At 45.7% G+C, this 14,106-nt stretch overlaps 1 protein-coding gene across 13 annotated transcripts in view; it reads left to right on the top strand.

The window, feature by feature from the left end:
* Window positions 1-14,106, top strand: part of ADD1 (adducin 1) — a 78,427-nt gene that overhangs the window by 50,289 nt on the left and 14,032 nt on the right. For 12 of the 13 annotated variants that reach the window (XM_059676904.1, XM_059676901.1, XM_059676892.1 and 9 more), the window contains exons 4-9: window positions 4,216-4,367; window positions 7,989-8,069; window positions 8,313-8,462; window positions 10,504-10,647; window positions 10,748-10,846; window positions 11,728-11,904. In XM_059676904.1, the coding sequence (XP_059532887.1) occupies window positions 4,216-4,367; window positions 7,989-8,069; window positions 8,313-8,462; window positions 10,504-10,647; window positions 10,748-10,846; window positions 11,728-11,904 (803 nt within the window). The remainder of the gene's footprint in view (window positions 1-4,215; window positions 4,368-7,988; window positions 8,070-8,312; window positions 8,463-10,503; window positions 10,648-10,747; window positions 10,847-11,727; window positions 11,905-14,106) is intronic. The other variant, XM_059676886.1, reaches the window with a different exon arrangement.

The following is a 14,106-nucleotide window of genomic DNA, read 5'->3' as shown; positions in this document are numbered from 1 at the left end:
TCTTGTACGCCCCCTACTGGGGATCGAGCCTGCAACCTGGGCTTGTACTCTGACCGGGAATCGAACAGTAACCTCCTGGTTCATAAGTCGACACTTAACCAGTGAGCCACACCAGCTGGGCCACATGACTTTTTATGTGGCTTTTCAGACCCTGTGTGAATTAAACTGAGCAGAAATATTGGTTGTAGGTAGCACATTGATTATGCCTGAACTCATTTCAGTCAGGCCAACGTTTCTTACCCACCATTCCTCACTGCTGCTTGCAAATAAGTGAGAAACAGAAGAATTCCAACAGAAAGCCAGAGGGAAAATGTTGGATTTATTGGGTGCATGTGAGAATGTGAGCAAAGAATGATTAGTTGTCAAAGGTGGAGCCCAGGGTCACTGGAGCGTCAGCTAATGTGACCCCTGTGTACTGAGCCTGGGTCAGGCTCTGGTGGGTCCGTGGATGGTCTGCTTCTGAGTGACCAGCACCAGGTCTTGGTTTCCGTTAGGTCGCCTGGCATTTGCTGTTACCTGTCTGTTCCATGGTGTTTTTAGAGGTGGACTGACATTCACCAGAGTCATATCTCACTAACTTCTAGAGACATTTAATTTACTAACTCAAACCTCCCTCTTGAGGTCAAATAGTATTAAGTAAGGTTTTCATAGGGATTCTTAATGGAGTCCAGTGACATTTCATATGAATTTGATAAGAAAAGAATGTTATATAGTTACTTGCATATTGTCTTCTAATCAGAGGTAAAGGAAATTTTATTTTAAGAATGTCATACCACAAAAAGAAAGGGAGAAAGAAATCTAAACTTAGAAACAAATTTTAACCGTTTTTGTAAAGTATAACATATATAGATGGCATAGAACAAATGATGTATAACTCACACATGACTTTAAGATGAACACCTTTATAACCACCACACAGGTATAAACAGAGATTTACCAGTCAGCCACCCTCTTCACTATTAACCTCTTTTTTAAAAAATATGTTTTTATTGATTTTTATTTATTTATTTATTTATTTAAAAATATTTTTATTGATTTAAGAGAGGAAGGAAGAGGGAGAAAGAGATAGAAACATAAACGATGAGAGAGCATCATTAATTGGCTGCCCCCCCCCCCCGCATACTCCCCCCCACTGGGGATCGAGTCGCAACTCGGGCACGTGCCCTTGACCGGAATTGAACCTGGGACCCCTCAGTCCGCAGGCCGATGCTCTATCCACCGAGCCAAACTGGGTAGGGCTGTTTTTATTGATTTTTAGAGAGAGAGGGTGGGAGAGGGAGAGAGAAACATCAAGTCATCCACATGGATCAGCTGCCTCCTGCATGCCCCCTGCTGGGGATCGAGCCCACAACCCACAGGATTGGTTACCTCCTGCACAAGCCCCGGCTGAAACAGGGATCAAACCTGAACCCAGGTACTTGCCCTTGACCAGGAATCGAATCCATGACCCTTCAGTGCAAGGGCTGATTCTCTAATCTCTGAGCGATACTGGCCAGCGCTATTTTAGCTATATTTTCTTGAATTGGTGTTTAGTATGTATTTTGTTGCTTTGCTTTTGTTATGTGCATAGTGGATTTTCTTGGTTTGTCTTTTATAATTGTCCTTTTCCTCAAATCCTTTTTATCCCTTTCATTTCCTTGATCTAAAAAAAATCATTTTTAATTTTTCTCCAACTTTCTGTCTAGCAAATTATTTTTAAAATTATTATTTATTTATTTATTTATTTATTTTCCTAATGGTATTAAATGTTGTTTTTTTCACTTTCGTTATTAATGCCTTTCTCTACCTTGTTATGAAATAATAGGTTATCATTTTCACCTGTTTTGTGGACGTGTCTTCTTGTGTGCTTTCGTTGTCTGTAGGGATGTGATTCTGCCCTTTTTGTATGGTGTGAGCATGCTATTTTTTTATTTGTTTTTACATGAAATTAGTTTTCAGGAAAGTTTTTCCAAAGTCATGGCTCTAGAGCTCCCTCTTGTTTTGTGTTTGTGAAGTGCTGAAAAATGGCAGCTGATTGAATGAAATCTGGTTCTGCTCCCTCCAGTGCTTTTATCCGGACCGTGTTTTCCTTCTCTTCTCTTCTCTTCTCTTTTCTTGATGGTCTGTGGTACTCAGTTTGGGTTTTGATTTTCTACGAATTTCTTAGTGTGAGACTTTGTCCTGAAAGACAGTTGTGGGTAGCGTGGACGAAAGCGTGCGGAGCTCCTTCTGATTTCAGCTGCCCTTCTGAGCCTGGCCCTCTGAGCTTCCTAATGAGTTCTTTTATTATTTACTTATTTATTGAGGATATTTCCCAGTGATGTTTTAAAAGAGTTGAAGGGACGGGGAGAGACAATGAGAGAAACATTGATGCGAGAGAGACACATTGATTGGTTGCCTCCTGCACGCACCCTGACCAGGGCCGGGGGACAAGCCTGCAAGGTAGGTATGTGCCCTTGACCACAATCGAACCCTGAACCCTTTAGTCCTCAGTCCAATGCTCTATCCTCTGAGTCAAACCAGGTAGGGCCCAGGTGAGTTCTTGTTGGTTCTTTTGGGAGTCTCAGGTTTGACACATGGTCCATGCTGATAATATGCGTTCTGCCTGCGACAACCCGGCCCCTTCTGTTTTCTGGTTCACGGGCTCACTTTGTCCTTACCTCGTGTGTCGTAGAAATCATCTTTGGGGTTTGGTTTTGTTATCCCATGTTGCTCCAGTTAGTTTTTGTGTGGGGTTGGGATAGAGATTTAAGAAGATTCAAAAACTATACTGCTACTGCCACCATCTTTTGAAAAATCTTCTAAAACACGGTTTTGTTCCTGACCTGAGGAGGCACTCCCCCTTTCCTCATGAGGTCTGATGGTGGTGGCCAGCTGTGCAGATGCTCCTATCGAGTTGAGGATGTTCCCTTCTGTTTCTGATTTGCTGAGAGCCTTTATCTTGAATGGATGTTGACATGCTTGTTCTGCATCTACTAAAATGATTCCTGGTTTTCCTCTTTAGTTTGATATGGTAAATTATATTGATTGGTTTCTGAATGCTGAACTAACCTTGCATTCTTGAGATAACTCCCCCTAGTCATGATGTGTTCTTTTCATGTATTGCTGGATTATTTGCTAAACTTTTGTTAAGTAATTTTTAGTCCTATGTTCATGAGAAGTATTGGTCTGTCTTTTTCTTGTAATGTCATGTCTTTGTGTGGTTTGGTGTCAAGGTAATGCTGGGCCAGGCAGAATCAGTTGGAAAGTGCTCTGGAAGAGTTTGTGTAGAACTAGTATTATTATTTCTTAAACGTGTGATAGAATTCACAGTGAAGTCATTTGGCCTGGAAATAGGGCTACTCAGAATATCTGTTTCTTACTGAGTGAGCTTTGTAGCTTGTGTCTCGTAAGCAATTTGTCTATTTTATCTAAGTTAAAAAATTTGCTGGCATAGTTGTTCATATTACCCCTTTATCCTTTTTTATTTTTATTTTTTAAAAATGTTTTTGATTTTAGAAAAAGGAAGGGAGAGGGAAAGAGAGATAGAAACATTGATGAGGGAGAAACATCAATTGGCTGCCTCCTACACGCCCCTGCTGGAGATTGAGCCTGAAACCCAGGCATGCGCCTCGATTGGAAATCAACCGGTAACCCTTTGGTGCACCGGGCGACACCCATCCAACGGAACCACACCAACCAGGGCCTTTATTCTTTCAATGTCTGAAAGATGTGTAGTGATGGCCCCTCTCCACTTCCTCACACTGGTCATTGATATCGTGGCTGTGTTTTGTTGATGAGCCTGGAGGCGTATTTTATTTTGTTTTCATTATTTTATTTCATTTTTAATCTCAAGACAGTGATTTACCCTATTATTTTTCTGTTTGAGATCTGCTTTTACTTTTATTATTCCTATTTTCTTTTCATCTTGGATTTAATTTACTCTTTCTAGTTTCATAAGGTAGAAACCTAGATTATTAAAAAAAAAACCCGTTTTTAAAAATAAATGTTTAATACTGTAACTTTCCTTCTGAGCTTTGCTTTATTGCATCCTACCTATTTTGCTACCTTTTTGTTAATTGATTTCAACTTGATTGTATTAATGTTGGGGAATACGGTCTTTATGAAATTGTCTTTGAGTTTTTGAGACTGACCTCATGGTGTAGTATGGAAGATTAACATCTCAGAACTGTTATTATTTGATTTACTTTTGGTAAGACATATTAAATCTTTGCACTTTGTACTTCTTTATTTCAGGTCTTGGTATGGTAACTCCTGTGAACGACCTTAGAGGATCTGATTCTATTGCCTATGACAAAGGGGAGAAGTTACTGCGGTGTAAGCTGGCGGCATTTTACCGACTGGCCGATCTCTTCGGGTGGTCTCAGCTGATCTACAATCATATCACCGTGAGTACTGGGGGAGATAGGCACTGGCTGGTGAATGACTGGCATGGGTCTGCTCCCACCTCTTCTCTTTGGGAGGAGGGGGAGCCACTGAGCTGAAGTAAAGCTTGGAAGAGCTTTCTCTGTCCTGATGGCAGAGCCAGTAATCTGAGGACTCGCCAGTTTGAATGAAAATGATGAGAACAGTGATTCTTTAGAACTCCTCTCTTGCGTGCTGACTTCATAAATGAGTGTTTGCCAAATGCAGGCAGTTTTAAAAATCTTTTTATGCTTAAAAACCTGAGTCTGGAGCTATTTTCTTCCCATCTCTTGTTTTACTTCTTTAGCTACTCTAGTTTTAGCCATTTTTCGACATTATCAGGACCTTTGTTTTCTTCACTTCATTCTGACAGTCATTATTTACTGGGCATCTGCTGTAAGCATTTATTGTTCTGTACGAAGCGTTGTTCTCACTTTGGGTTCCATCACTGAATGAAACAGGCCCTGCCTCTGTGGGTCTTCCCTTCTACAGCCAGTCCGTCTGCCCTCTGTGCTCCCCGTGCTGTCAAGCTGGGGTTCAGGGTCCATCGTTTCAGGAGCCCTTTGTCAGCACCGTCCTCTCCCTCCCCGGACCTGAGCAGCCAGGTCTGCCTGCAGAGAGCTTCACAGCAGAGCCCCTGGCCATCTCCATACATTTGCAACCGGGTCTCCAGGGGACCCCCCACTGCCTGGCAGCTGGAGGCAGCCATCTCTCATAAGCTCACTTACGTTCCCTGTGCTTTCCTCTCTGAAATTCCTGACCTCCTTCACCCAGCAGGTGACCCTGTGGTGTCACAGAGAAGATGGGAACTCCTTGCTGAACCCACTCTCTACTCCTGACCCCCGCTTCAGTGTCCCTGTCTCTGCCCAGACACGACCTCCTGCCTTGGAATTGCATTCCCTTCTTGCCGCGTTCGCTTCTCAGGGCACTGTCGGGGGTTGGTTTGTTGTTTTTCTCTCCTGTGGAGGTAGCCTCTTTAATTGTTTCCTTCCTTTGATTTTTAAACTTGTTCCAATCTTTGTTTTTTCATTTATTTTTTTATTGGATATTTTAAATTACTAATCCAGTTGCTGCTGATAGTGACAAGTGTTCCTTACACAGGTGTCTGAAGAGTTGTAACCGTCACTGCTCTTCTCTCCCCTGAGACAGTGTTAGCAGCCATTTAGCTTTTTTCCTACTCAACGCGCGCATGCGCACACACACACACACACACACACACACACACACACACACGGAGATGTTTTTTACATGTGGACTGGACCTGTGGTGTTTAGTTCAGCTCCAATCTGGACTTAAGGAACGCTGAGTCTTGGAGGTGGTGGTCTGGAGCCCACCTTGTCACCAGTGCCCTGTGCTTCGGGGATGGGGTATGGGTCTTTGCCAGAGAGACCAATTACCCTCCCGCCTGTTCTCCATGTGGCCCTAAAGTGAACTTTCCAAATGCAAACCTGACCCTGTCGTGTCCACACTGTCATGTTTGTAGAATGTCACCCCTCCCAACTCGTCCTCTTCGTTTCTCCCCGTAGCAGTGACCTCAGCCATAGTTTACATTTGTGTCCGTCGTCCACACCTGCCCTCGGTCTGTATGCGCCCCTTGAAGGGAGTCCCTGTGTGTCTTGTGCTGTGTGTGCCCAGGGGCAGGAATTGTGCTGGGCACCGAGTCGACGCACACGTACTCTCGGGTGAACGACTGCGTGAAACCCCCAGCTGAGCTGAAAGTCTATCGCAGTTAGACTGTCCCCCAGAACTCCATGGGCCTTTTGATGGTTCGTCAGTGGGTCCAGTTAGCCCTCCACAGCTGCCAGCTCTGTTCCTGTGTCTGCGTGACAGTGGCTGGCATCGTGTAGAGATGTAATGTGAAATGGTACAGCTATAACAGGAAATGTAATCCTTAGCTTTAATAACATCGTCTCATTCTTTGGAAGTTTAAAAATGTTTATCACTAGTCCTGTTATGAATGCTATGTAAAGAAGGTTGAATTGCTTCAATTGTTTGTGTCTCCCCTCCCCCCTTAATTATTTGGGACTTTGGGACTAAATACTGAGTAAAAATTAAATTGAAGTTACCAGAACATTTCCTTTATCTTGTGAACTAGAGAATCTTTGAGGAGGAAAGTTTGTGTTTTTAAATTATTTATGGCATCCTTTTTTGTTACAATGTAGGTGTTCTCATATAGACACTTAACAGAAAAGAACTATTAGCAGTATTTATCAGTGTGATCAAAGGTGCTAACAGGTCATTGTGCCCTTTCTTTGAACAAGTACCATGGGATTTTCTGCTAAAGAGACTGAGAAATGCTAACAGGTGTTAGAAGGTTAGGGACACTTGTCTGAATTAGATCTGTTTTAAGATCGCATTGGATTTAAAGAAGCGTTGGTGTCAAGAGACAGGGTGGCCCAATTGGCGTATGGGCTGGGTTTCCTCTCTTGGTGGCAGTTGGCTGATGCAGGGTTTTTCCATCCCTTAATTCATCTCGGCTCAGCTCCAAGATGGCGTGGAGCCCACTTTGTGACCAGCGCACTGTGCTTCTGGGGTGGGGTGCCTGTCTTTGCCAGAGATACTGATTTCCAGTGAGTAACCTGAAGATGTGTGACCTTAGAGTTTGTTCCTTGTACACAGAAGGGGCATTCGTCGTGTGGGAGGACATGCAGGAAAGCCGGCACTCCTCCACCGGGGACCAGAAAAGTGACTGAAATGTTCTTTTCCCATTGTTACTCTACATCTGTATTTAGCACTTTCTCTTTGCTTCAGACTCAGAAAATTGTATTATAAGATTTTCCCACTAAAATATGTAGATCTGTTAAGCACACTCTTAGAAATAATGTTAAGGAGCTAAGTGAAAGAAGAAAGCACGATACACAAATATATTTACTATAGCCTTGTCTATAATAATATATGTTTAATTTTAATTTATTTTTCTCTCTCTTTTTTATTTTAATCCTCATTCGAGGATATTTTTCCATTGACTTTTAGAGAGCGTAGAAGAGAGAGGGAAAGACAGAGAGAAATATCGATGTGAGAGAAACACATTGATTTGTTGCCTCCCGCACATGCCCCAATCAGGGCCTAGGCCGGCGAGGAGCCTGCAACCGAGGTACGTGCTCTTGATCAGAATCAAACCTGGGACCTTTCAGTTTACAGGCCGATGCTCTATCCACTGAGCCAAGCCAGGTAGGACAATAATGAAACATTTTTAGAGTCAAACAGTAGGTGGGAAATGGCTCAGTCACCCAACATCGATCTGAGGGAATGTTGTACACCAACAGGGGCTCTGAGCGTGCTCAGGCAGCAAGGCAGCGCTCTCCTACGTGTGGTTTTGTGATTGTTTGTTGTCCTGCAGGTTTTGCGTTCTAAAGACAAATCTGTTTGACTTTTAGAAAGTGAGCTTTAGTTTTCATTATCATTACCTGAGGAGTGACCGTCTTTGTGCATGCCATTGGTCAATTACCATGAATGTGACCAAGCTGCACTTCATGTACGTGACACATAACTGCAGTAACAGCTCTATATTGTATAGATGTTCGCTAAGCCTGTGAGTTTGTGGCCTCAAAGAGATACAAATAATTTCAGTTGAATTTTGCTCTAACTCTGTCATGTCCCCACAGACCAGAGTGAGCTCCGAGCAGGAACACTTCCTCATTGTACCTTTTGGGCTTCTCTACAGTGAAGTGACTGCATCCAGTTTGGTAAGAATGTCCTTTCTCTCTCGGGCGTCATGACTGTGGAGGTCACGTTACTTAATTAAACCCCTTCTAATCCTGTTAGACATAGGAAACCTAAGGAAGAAGAGAAACTAGTGTTTTGCGTGATTAACTCAAAGAAAAACCTTTAAAAGTAGTTATAAACACTAACATTTGGTTTAAATAATTTTTAGTTAGGGTAATTGGAAGTCCTTTTGACATTGATAAGTTTTGTTTCCTCGTTTTCAGGTGAAAATCAATCTGCAAGGAGATGTTGTAGACCGTGGGAGCACTAACCTAGGAGTCAATCAGGCTGGCTTCACGCTGCACTCGGCGATCTATGCTGCGCGGCCGGACGTGAAGTGTGTGGTCCATATTCACACGCCGGCAGGGGCCGCGGTGAGTGGCCTCGCACTCCCCCTGCAGTTTGTAGTTGTTTAGTGAGAGGCTCTGCACATTTCCCTGGAAGTGCCTCTTGTTGCAAATAAGTCCTTAGACCTAACTTAGTTGGATTAAAATATTTTTTTACTCACTAAGTTTGACTTTCTTAAAGTACGTTTTTTCTTTTAAGGGGTCTGAAATGCCCATTAGACTTCCATATTAGAAAGTTAGAGCGTGTTGGCAGTGGAGGTCAGATGTCAGTGTGCTGAACACTGTTGGGAAGTGCAGGACAGCAGTGAACTTACAGAGCCTTTGAGAAGAGGGAAGGCAGGATGGGTGGTAAGTAAGGGTGCTGTGGGCTCAGGAAAGGGTTAGTGGGACTCGAGGGCCTGGAGGGTGCTGATGGGCTGTCGGGGAGGAGCCCCCGGAACCCAGGCTGCATCATGACTAGGGAAGTCAGAAGAAGGCAGGCATTTGGGGCAGGAGGGCACAGTAGTGCCGGCTGTGGAGAGCAGGCCTCCAAGCCCACAGCCCCCCAGAGGCCTGCCCAGCCCGTCACCCAGCTGCGTCCTGCTGTGTGCGCGGATTACCCTGACAAAGCCCAGACCTCTCGGATTGAAAATGAGCATTCCAGGTGCAGGGACAGTCATGTGAAAACGAAACACTGTCTAGAATTGGCTTTTTATCACCAGTCTCATACTTTAGTGACTTCATGGGCCTGTTTGTACGATAGATGATCTAATTGATTCAGTAATGCTGAATTTTAATATCTTTTTTAAATTTATTTTTTATTTTTGTTCATCCTCACCTGAGGATATTTTTCCATTGATTTTTAGAGAGAGTGGAAGGGAGGGGGAGAGACGCAGAGAGAGAAACATCGACTAGTTGCCTCCTGCACACCCCTTCCTCCCCCCTCCTCCCCCTCGGCGCAGGAGGATCCAGCCTGCAACCGAGGTCCATGCTCTTGACCAGAATCGAACCTGGGACCCTTCAGTCCGAGGGCTGATGCTAAGCCAAACTGGCTAGGGCTTGATTTTTAATCTCTTGATGTTTTAATGTCATGCATGTTGGTTTGTTTAGGTGAGTGAGTGACCTGGTTTATTTGACTTCGAATATGTGGTTCTTGATGTCAACATCAGTTTTATTAAGTATCACATTCTCTGAAGGATGTGATTTTTTCTTAAAACCCAAGAACCATTGGAGAGGTATCTTTGAGAATATGGCTATAAGCAGCTAGCATGTAATTTGTTTCAAAAACTATCAAAAGTTTACTTTGTAAGGAAATTTCTTCTTGTAGGTAAGGAAATTTCTTAAAGCTGATACTGTGAAAGGAATTAAATATTATATTGCCTTTTTTGTGGTATTGTCTTTTTATATATTTTTATTGATTTTAGAGAGGAAGGGAGAGGGAGATAGAAACATCAATGATGAGAGAGAATCATTGATCAGCTGCCTCCTGCACGCCCCCTGCTGGGCATTGAGCCCACAACCCAGCCATGTGCTAACCAGGAATTGAACAACCACCTCCTGATTCATAGGTTGATGCTCAACCACTGAGCAACACCTGCAGGGTTTAGATGTTGTTGTTTTTTTACCTGAATAAATGTAAAGAAATTGTACAGTATAATTATCCTCAACTTTTACAAATTTGCTTTGATCTGATTTTCAGGTGTTTTGGTCCCACCTGCAGTCTAACCTGTGCACACAGCCCTAGAGCACTGCCATGCTCTCTGGTGCATTCAGAGGAGGCCGTTGCCTGTCCTCACAGATCCGGGGCTCACTTGTCATCCAGTCTGAGCTCCCAGAGCATTAGCATCAGTGTGGAGAAATCCAGAGAAATGTGGGCTTCCTCTTGGGCTCTCCCAGCTGAGTGAGAGTCTGCATTGCTAACTGTGCATTGCACTAAGCCCCAGAGTAATTTTTTTTAAGCTCATGGGTTCATTTATTTCTGAGAAGAGAACAAAGTTAGCTCTGTTCCCCTTTTGTATTTCTTCGAGGAGAGACTTACCCTGTCATCGTCAGCGAGGGCTTTCGCTCAGTGTGACTGCTTGTTCTCCAGGTCTCTGCGATGAAATGTGGGCTCTTGCCCATCTCCCCGGAGGCACTTTCCCTTGGAGAGGTGGCTTATCATGATTACCATGGGATTTTGGTTGATGAAGAGGAAAAGGTTTTAATCCAGAAAAATTTGGGTCCTAAAAGCAAGGTCAGTAGGCATGTAACCTGGCATTTAAATTATGGAGGGAAGAGGAGAGAGAGAAAGCATTAGTGTCTTTAGCTCCATGGAGCTCTCGTGTTCCCCTCAGGTCCTCATTCTCCGGAACCATGGGCTGGTGTCCGTCGGAGAGAGCGTCGAGGAGGCCTTCTACTACATCCACAACCTCGTGGTTGCATGTGAGATCCAGGTCGGTGCTGCATGCCGTCTGCGGGGGTCTCGGGTTTGCAGGTTCCCAGAACCTCTGATGCTGGTTGGCAGGGGGAGTCTTGGAGCAGTCTCTGCCAACTCTGAGCTCACGGATTTGGAAATTGAACAGGGCAGATGCCATTTCACTGATTTAGTTTGGCAAATGGTAGTTTTTATTTATGGAGTACTGTGGATACAGTGTGTGCCAACCCCTGTATCAGGTGCGTTACGTATGTTATTACATGGGGTTCATTTGACCCTCGTGGCATTCCTTCTGAAAAAACAGGTGCAGAGAGCTAGAAACTTGCCATAGTCTCACGGCCGTACGTGCCACTTAAGCCACTTGGTGGCAAGTGCTGCCCAGCCCCAAGTTTGTTCTCCTGACCTGCGTCTGTGCAGCCATGCCTTCCTCCCCATCCTGCTTCTTATGCTCTTGAGAAGTAGTTTACATTTCTCCTCCAAGTAGGTGGGCCCAGTGTTTTTGTCAGGCTAAAGAAAAACTTCTGAAAATAACCTTGTTTTTAAAAATTTATTATGGGTTTATGTATTCATTAAAAATATTTATTGATTGCTTGATTGAGAGAGAGAGAGAGAGAGAGAGATGGACTTGTTGTTCCACTTATTTATGTATTCGTTGGCTGATTCTGGTATGTGCCCTGACTGGGAATAGAACCCACCACCTTGATGTATCGAGGTGATGCTCTAACCTACTGAGCTACCTGGCCAGGGCTGAACATAACCTCGTGATTAGTCTATCACTGTCCATTCTACATTTCTCATTCTTACACTTAGGGGTTTGACATCTCTGTGTACGTGATCTCCCACAGTCACCTGTGCTCTCATTAAGGAGCTCAGACTGTAATGTTTGCTTGTTTTGAAAAGGTTCGAACTCTGGCCAGTGCAGGAGGGCCAGACAACTTAGTCCTCCTGGATCCGGGGAAGTACAAAGCCAAATCCCGTTCCCCGGGGGCCCCGGCAGGGGAGAGCACCGCCTCGCCTCCCAAGTGGCTCATCGGCGAGCAGGAGTTTGAAGCCCTCATGCGGATGCTCGATAACCTGGTAAGGACGTGGCTACCACTGCGTGATAACGGTGTCCTAAAGCTCAGGTGTGTGGGTGATTGGGCACCAGTGAGGTAGTGTTGTGGAGTTGCTGTCCTCATGCAGCATCTGAGCACTTGCTCCTGAAGAATCACCCAGCAGCACTTCTAAGCTAAATCACCATAAAGTAGAGTGAGAACTTCTTTGTTTTTTAAAGATAATCTTGTTGGGGCCTGTGGGGACAGAAGCACGGACTCGCCCTCCTCTACTGCAGGCTGCTGGGTAACCAGCTCTGGGCGGAGGGTGGCTCAGCGCCTTCCTCCCACACTCACACTCTGCAGGGGGCTTTGAAAGCAGTTGGCAAGGATTGTGTTGTTGGTGTTAACAGGAAATTCTAGGTGTTTGGAGGCCAATTACTGTTCCACAGACATTTGCTGCTGATTCACTGTGTGCCTCGCCTTGACTGCAGGGGCCTGAGCCCAGACGCAGTGGGGCAGGGCGGGGGCTGCTCTGGCCTGATAGGGGTTCTGCGTGGACAGGGCAGGATGTGGTCCACTAGTATGTGGGGTTTCCGTGAAGGCCTTCACCCTTTTTCACAGATCAGGGAGAGCACTTCAGGTAGAAGATGGCACTTGGAAATGACCTCATAGGACAGGTAGAAACGCGACAGGCTGAGCTGGGCGAAGGTGGGCATCACAGCAGAGGCTGCAGCAGCACTGAAGAGAGCGGTGGGGATGGGAACGTGCCTCCAGGTCCGCCTCTGCCTTTGACATGGTCTTTAATTACTCAGAACAAGTCTGTAGGGTCGGAGCCGCCACATTGTAAGGCAGATGGCTCTGTGAGGGGCCCTTTCATGCTGTGCTGTCACCTCTCAGATGCCCTTCCTACTGGTAGGCGTGAGGACCTGTCCTGCCGTGTGGGACAAGGGACGCTGGGAAGGGCTGCAGTCCTTGTGTGGGTGTGTCCCAGCCCCACTGGGACACTGTCCAGCCTCACTTAAGACGGTCTGACCTTTGGAAGAGGCCGCACATGGGACGGGTGGCTGCAAGAGGGTTACCTTTCCTGAAGATTGTGGAAAACAAAGAATTCATGGATCTGATTCAGGGCGTGCCCAGGGGCTGTGTTCACAAGAGTGGGTTTGGTCAGAGAGGGAGCAGTGGGCAGAGTCTTCCTTAACTTCTGAATTCAGTGCTCAGTGAAGATGGTTTGCACTAACTGACCATCTGCTCTTGAGCCTGTAGCCATGAACAGGACATGGCTCTTGCCTTAGTCAGGGAGGTGCAGCCCAGCACTGCGCTCTGCGCCCTGGCAGCACGCCAAGAGCTGCAGGCAGAGACTCATGGGCCAGGGTTGGTCAAGGAAGCAGGACAGGGAACCGCTCACCGAGGAGATGGAAGGACGTTGGAGTCAGGCGGCAGGCCAGGGGTGTGCAGCCTCAGGAAAGGCAGCTGGAGAGGGCTTGAGCGCGGGGCAGCGGTGGCCCAGGTGGCAGCACCGGAGTCAGACACCCCCCGGGGCTGAGGTGGCCCAGTCCTATAGCCCTTCTCTCCTCCTGGCAAACACTTGGACGTTTCACTCTCTTGTGCCTAAAAGTAAGTGGAGAACAGGAGAGAGGACAAGAATGGAGAACAGCAGCCACCCATCTTGTGCACTCAGTACATTCTGGAAAATGGAGAAGAAAATCAGTAACTCTGATTTGATAGGGGAGGAAGCTAGAGGATGAGAGGCTGAGCTGTGGACCATTCAGCACCGCAAGGCTTTCAGTGCTTTCTTACGGGCGGATCTGTGGCTGTTTCTGATAGTAGCAGGCCCTGTGCTGTATAAGAAATAAACTGGACAGCGACCACTGATCACAGTCCAGGATTCAGTTAGCATCCTCATCAGTCATATGTTTGCTAGTCATTGAATAGGTTAGAGAGCAGCTAGAGATCCTCACACTGTGAGAGTTCATTTCAGCACACACAGAAGAAATGCTAAATCCCACAAAAGCAAGATACAGTGCCAGTTTCTCAAGGAAGAAAGGAATCCATTTTTTTTTTTTTCTTAAATGTTTTTATTGACTTAGGGGGAGAGGTAGAAACATCGATGAGGGAGAAGCATCAACATTGATCAGCTGCTTCTGCATGCCCCCGACTAGGGATCGAGCCCACAACCCAGGCATGTGTCCTGACTGGGAATCGAACTGGTGACCTCCTGGTGCGTGGGTCGATGCTCAGTCACTGA

The sequence above is a fragment of the Myotis daubentonii genome, chromosome 1, assembly GCF_963259705.1.
Source record: "Myotis daubentonii chromosome 1, mMyoDau2.1, whole genome shotgun sequence".
Taxonomy (NCBI): domain Eukaryota; kingdom Metazoa; phylum Chordata; class Mammalia; order Chiroptera; family Vespertilionidae; genus Myotis; species Myotis daubentonii.
The sequence above is the reverse complement of the archived record's forward strand: the minus strand, read 5'-3'. Positions and strand labels throughout refer to the sequence as shown.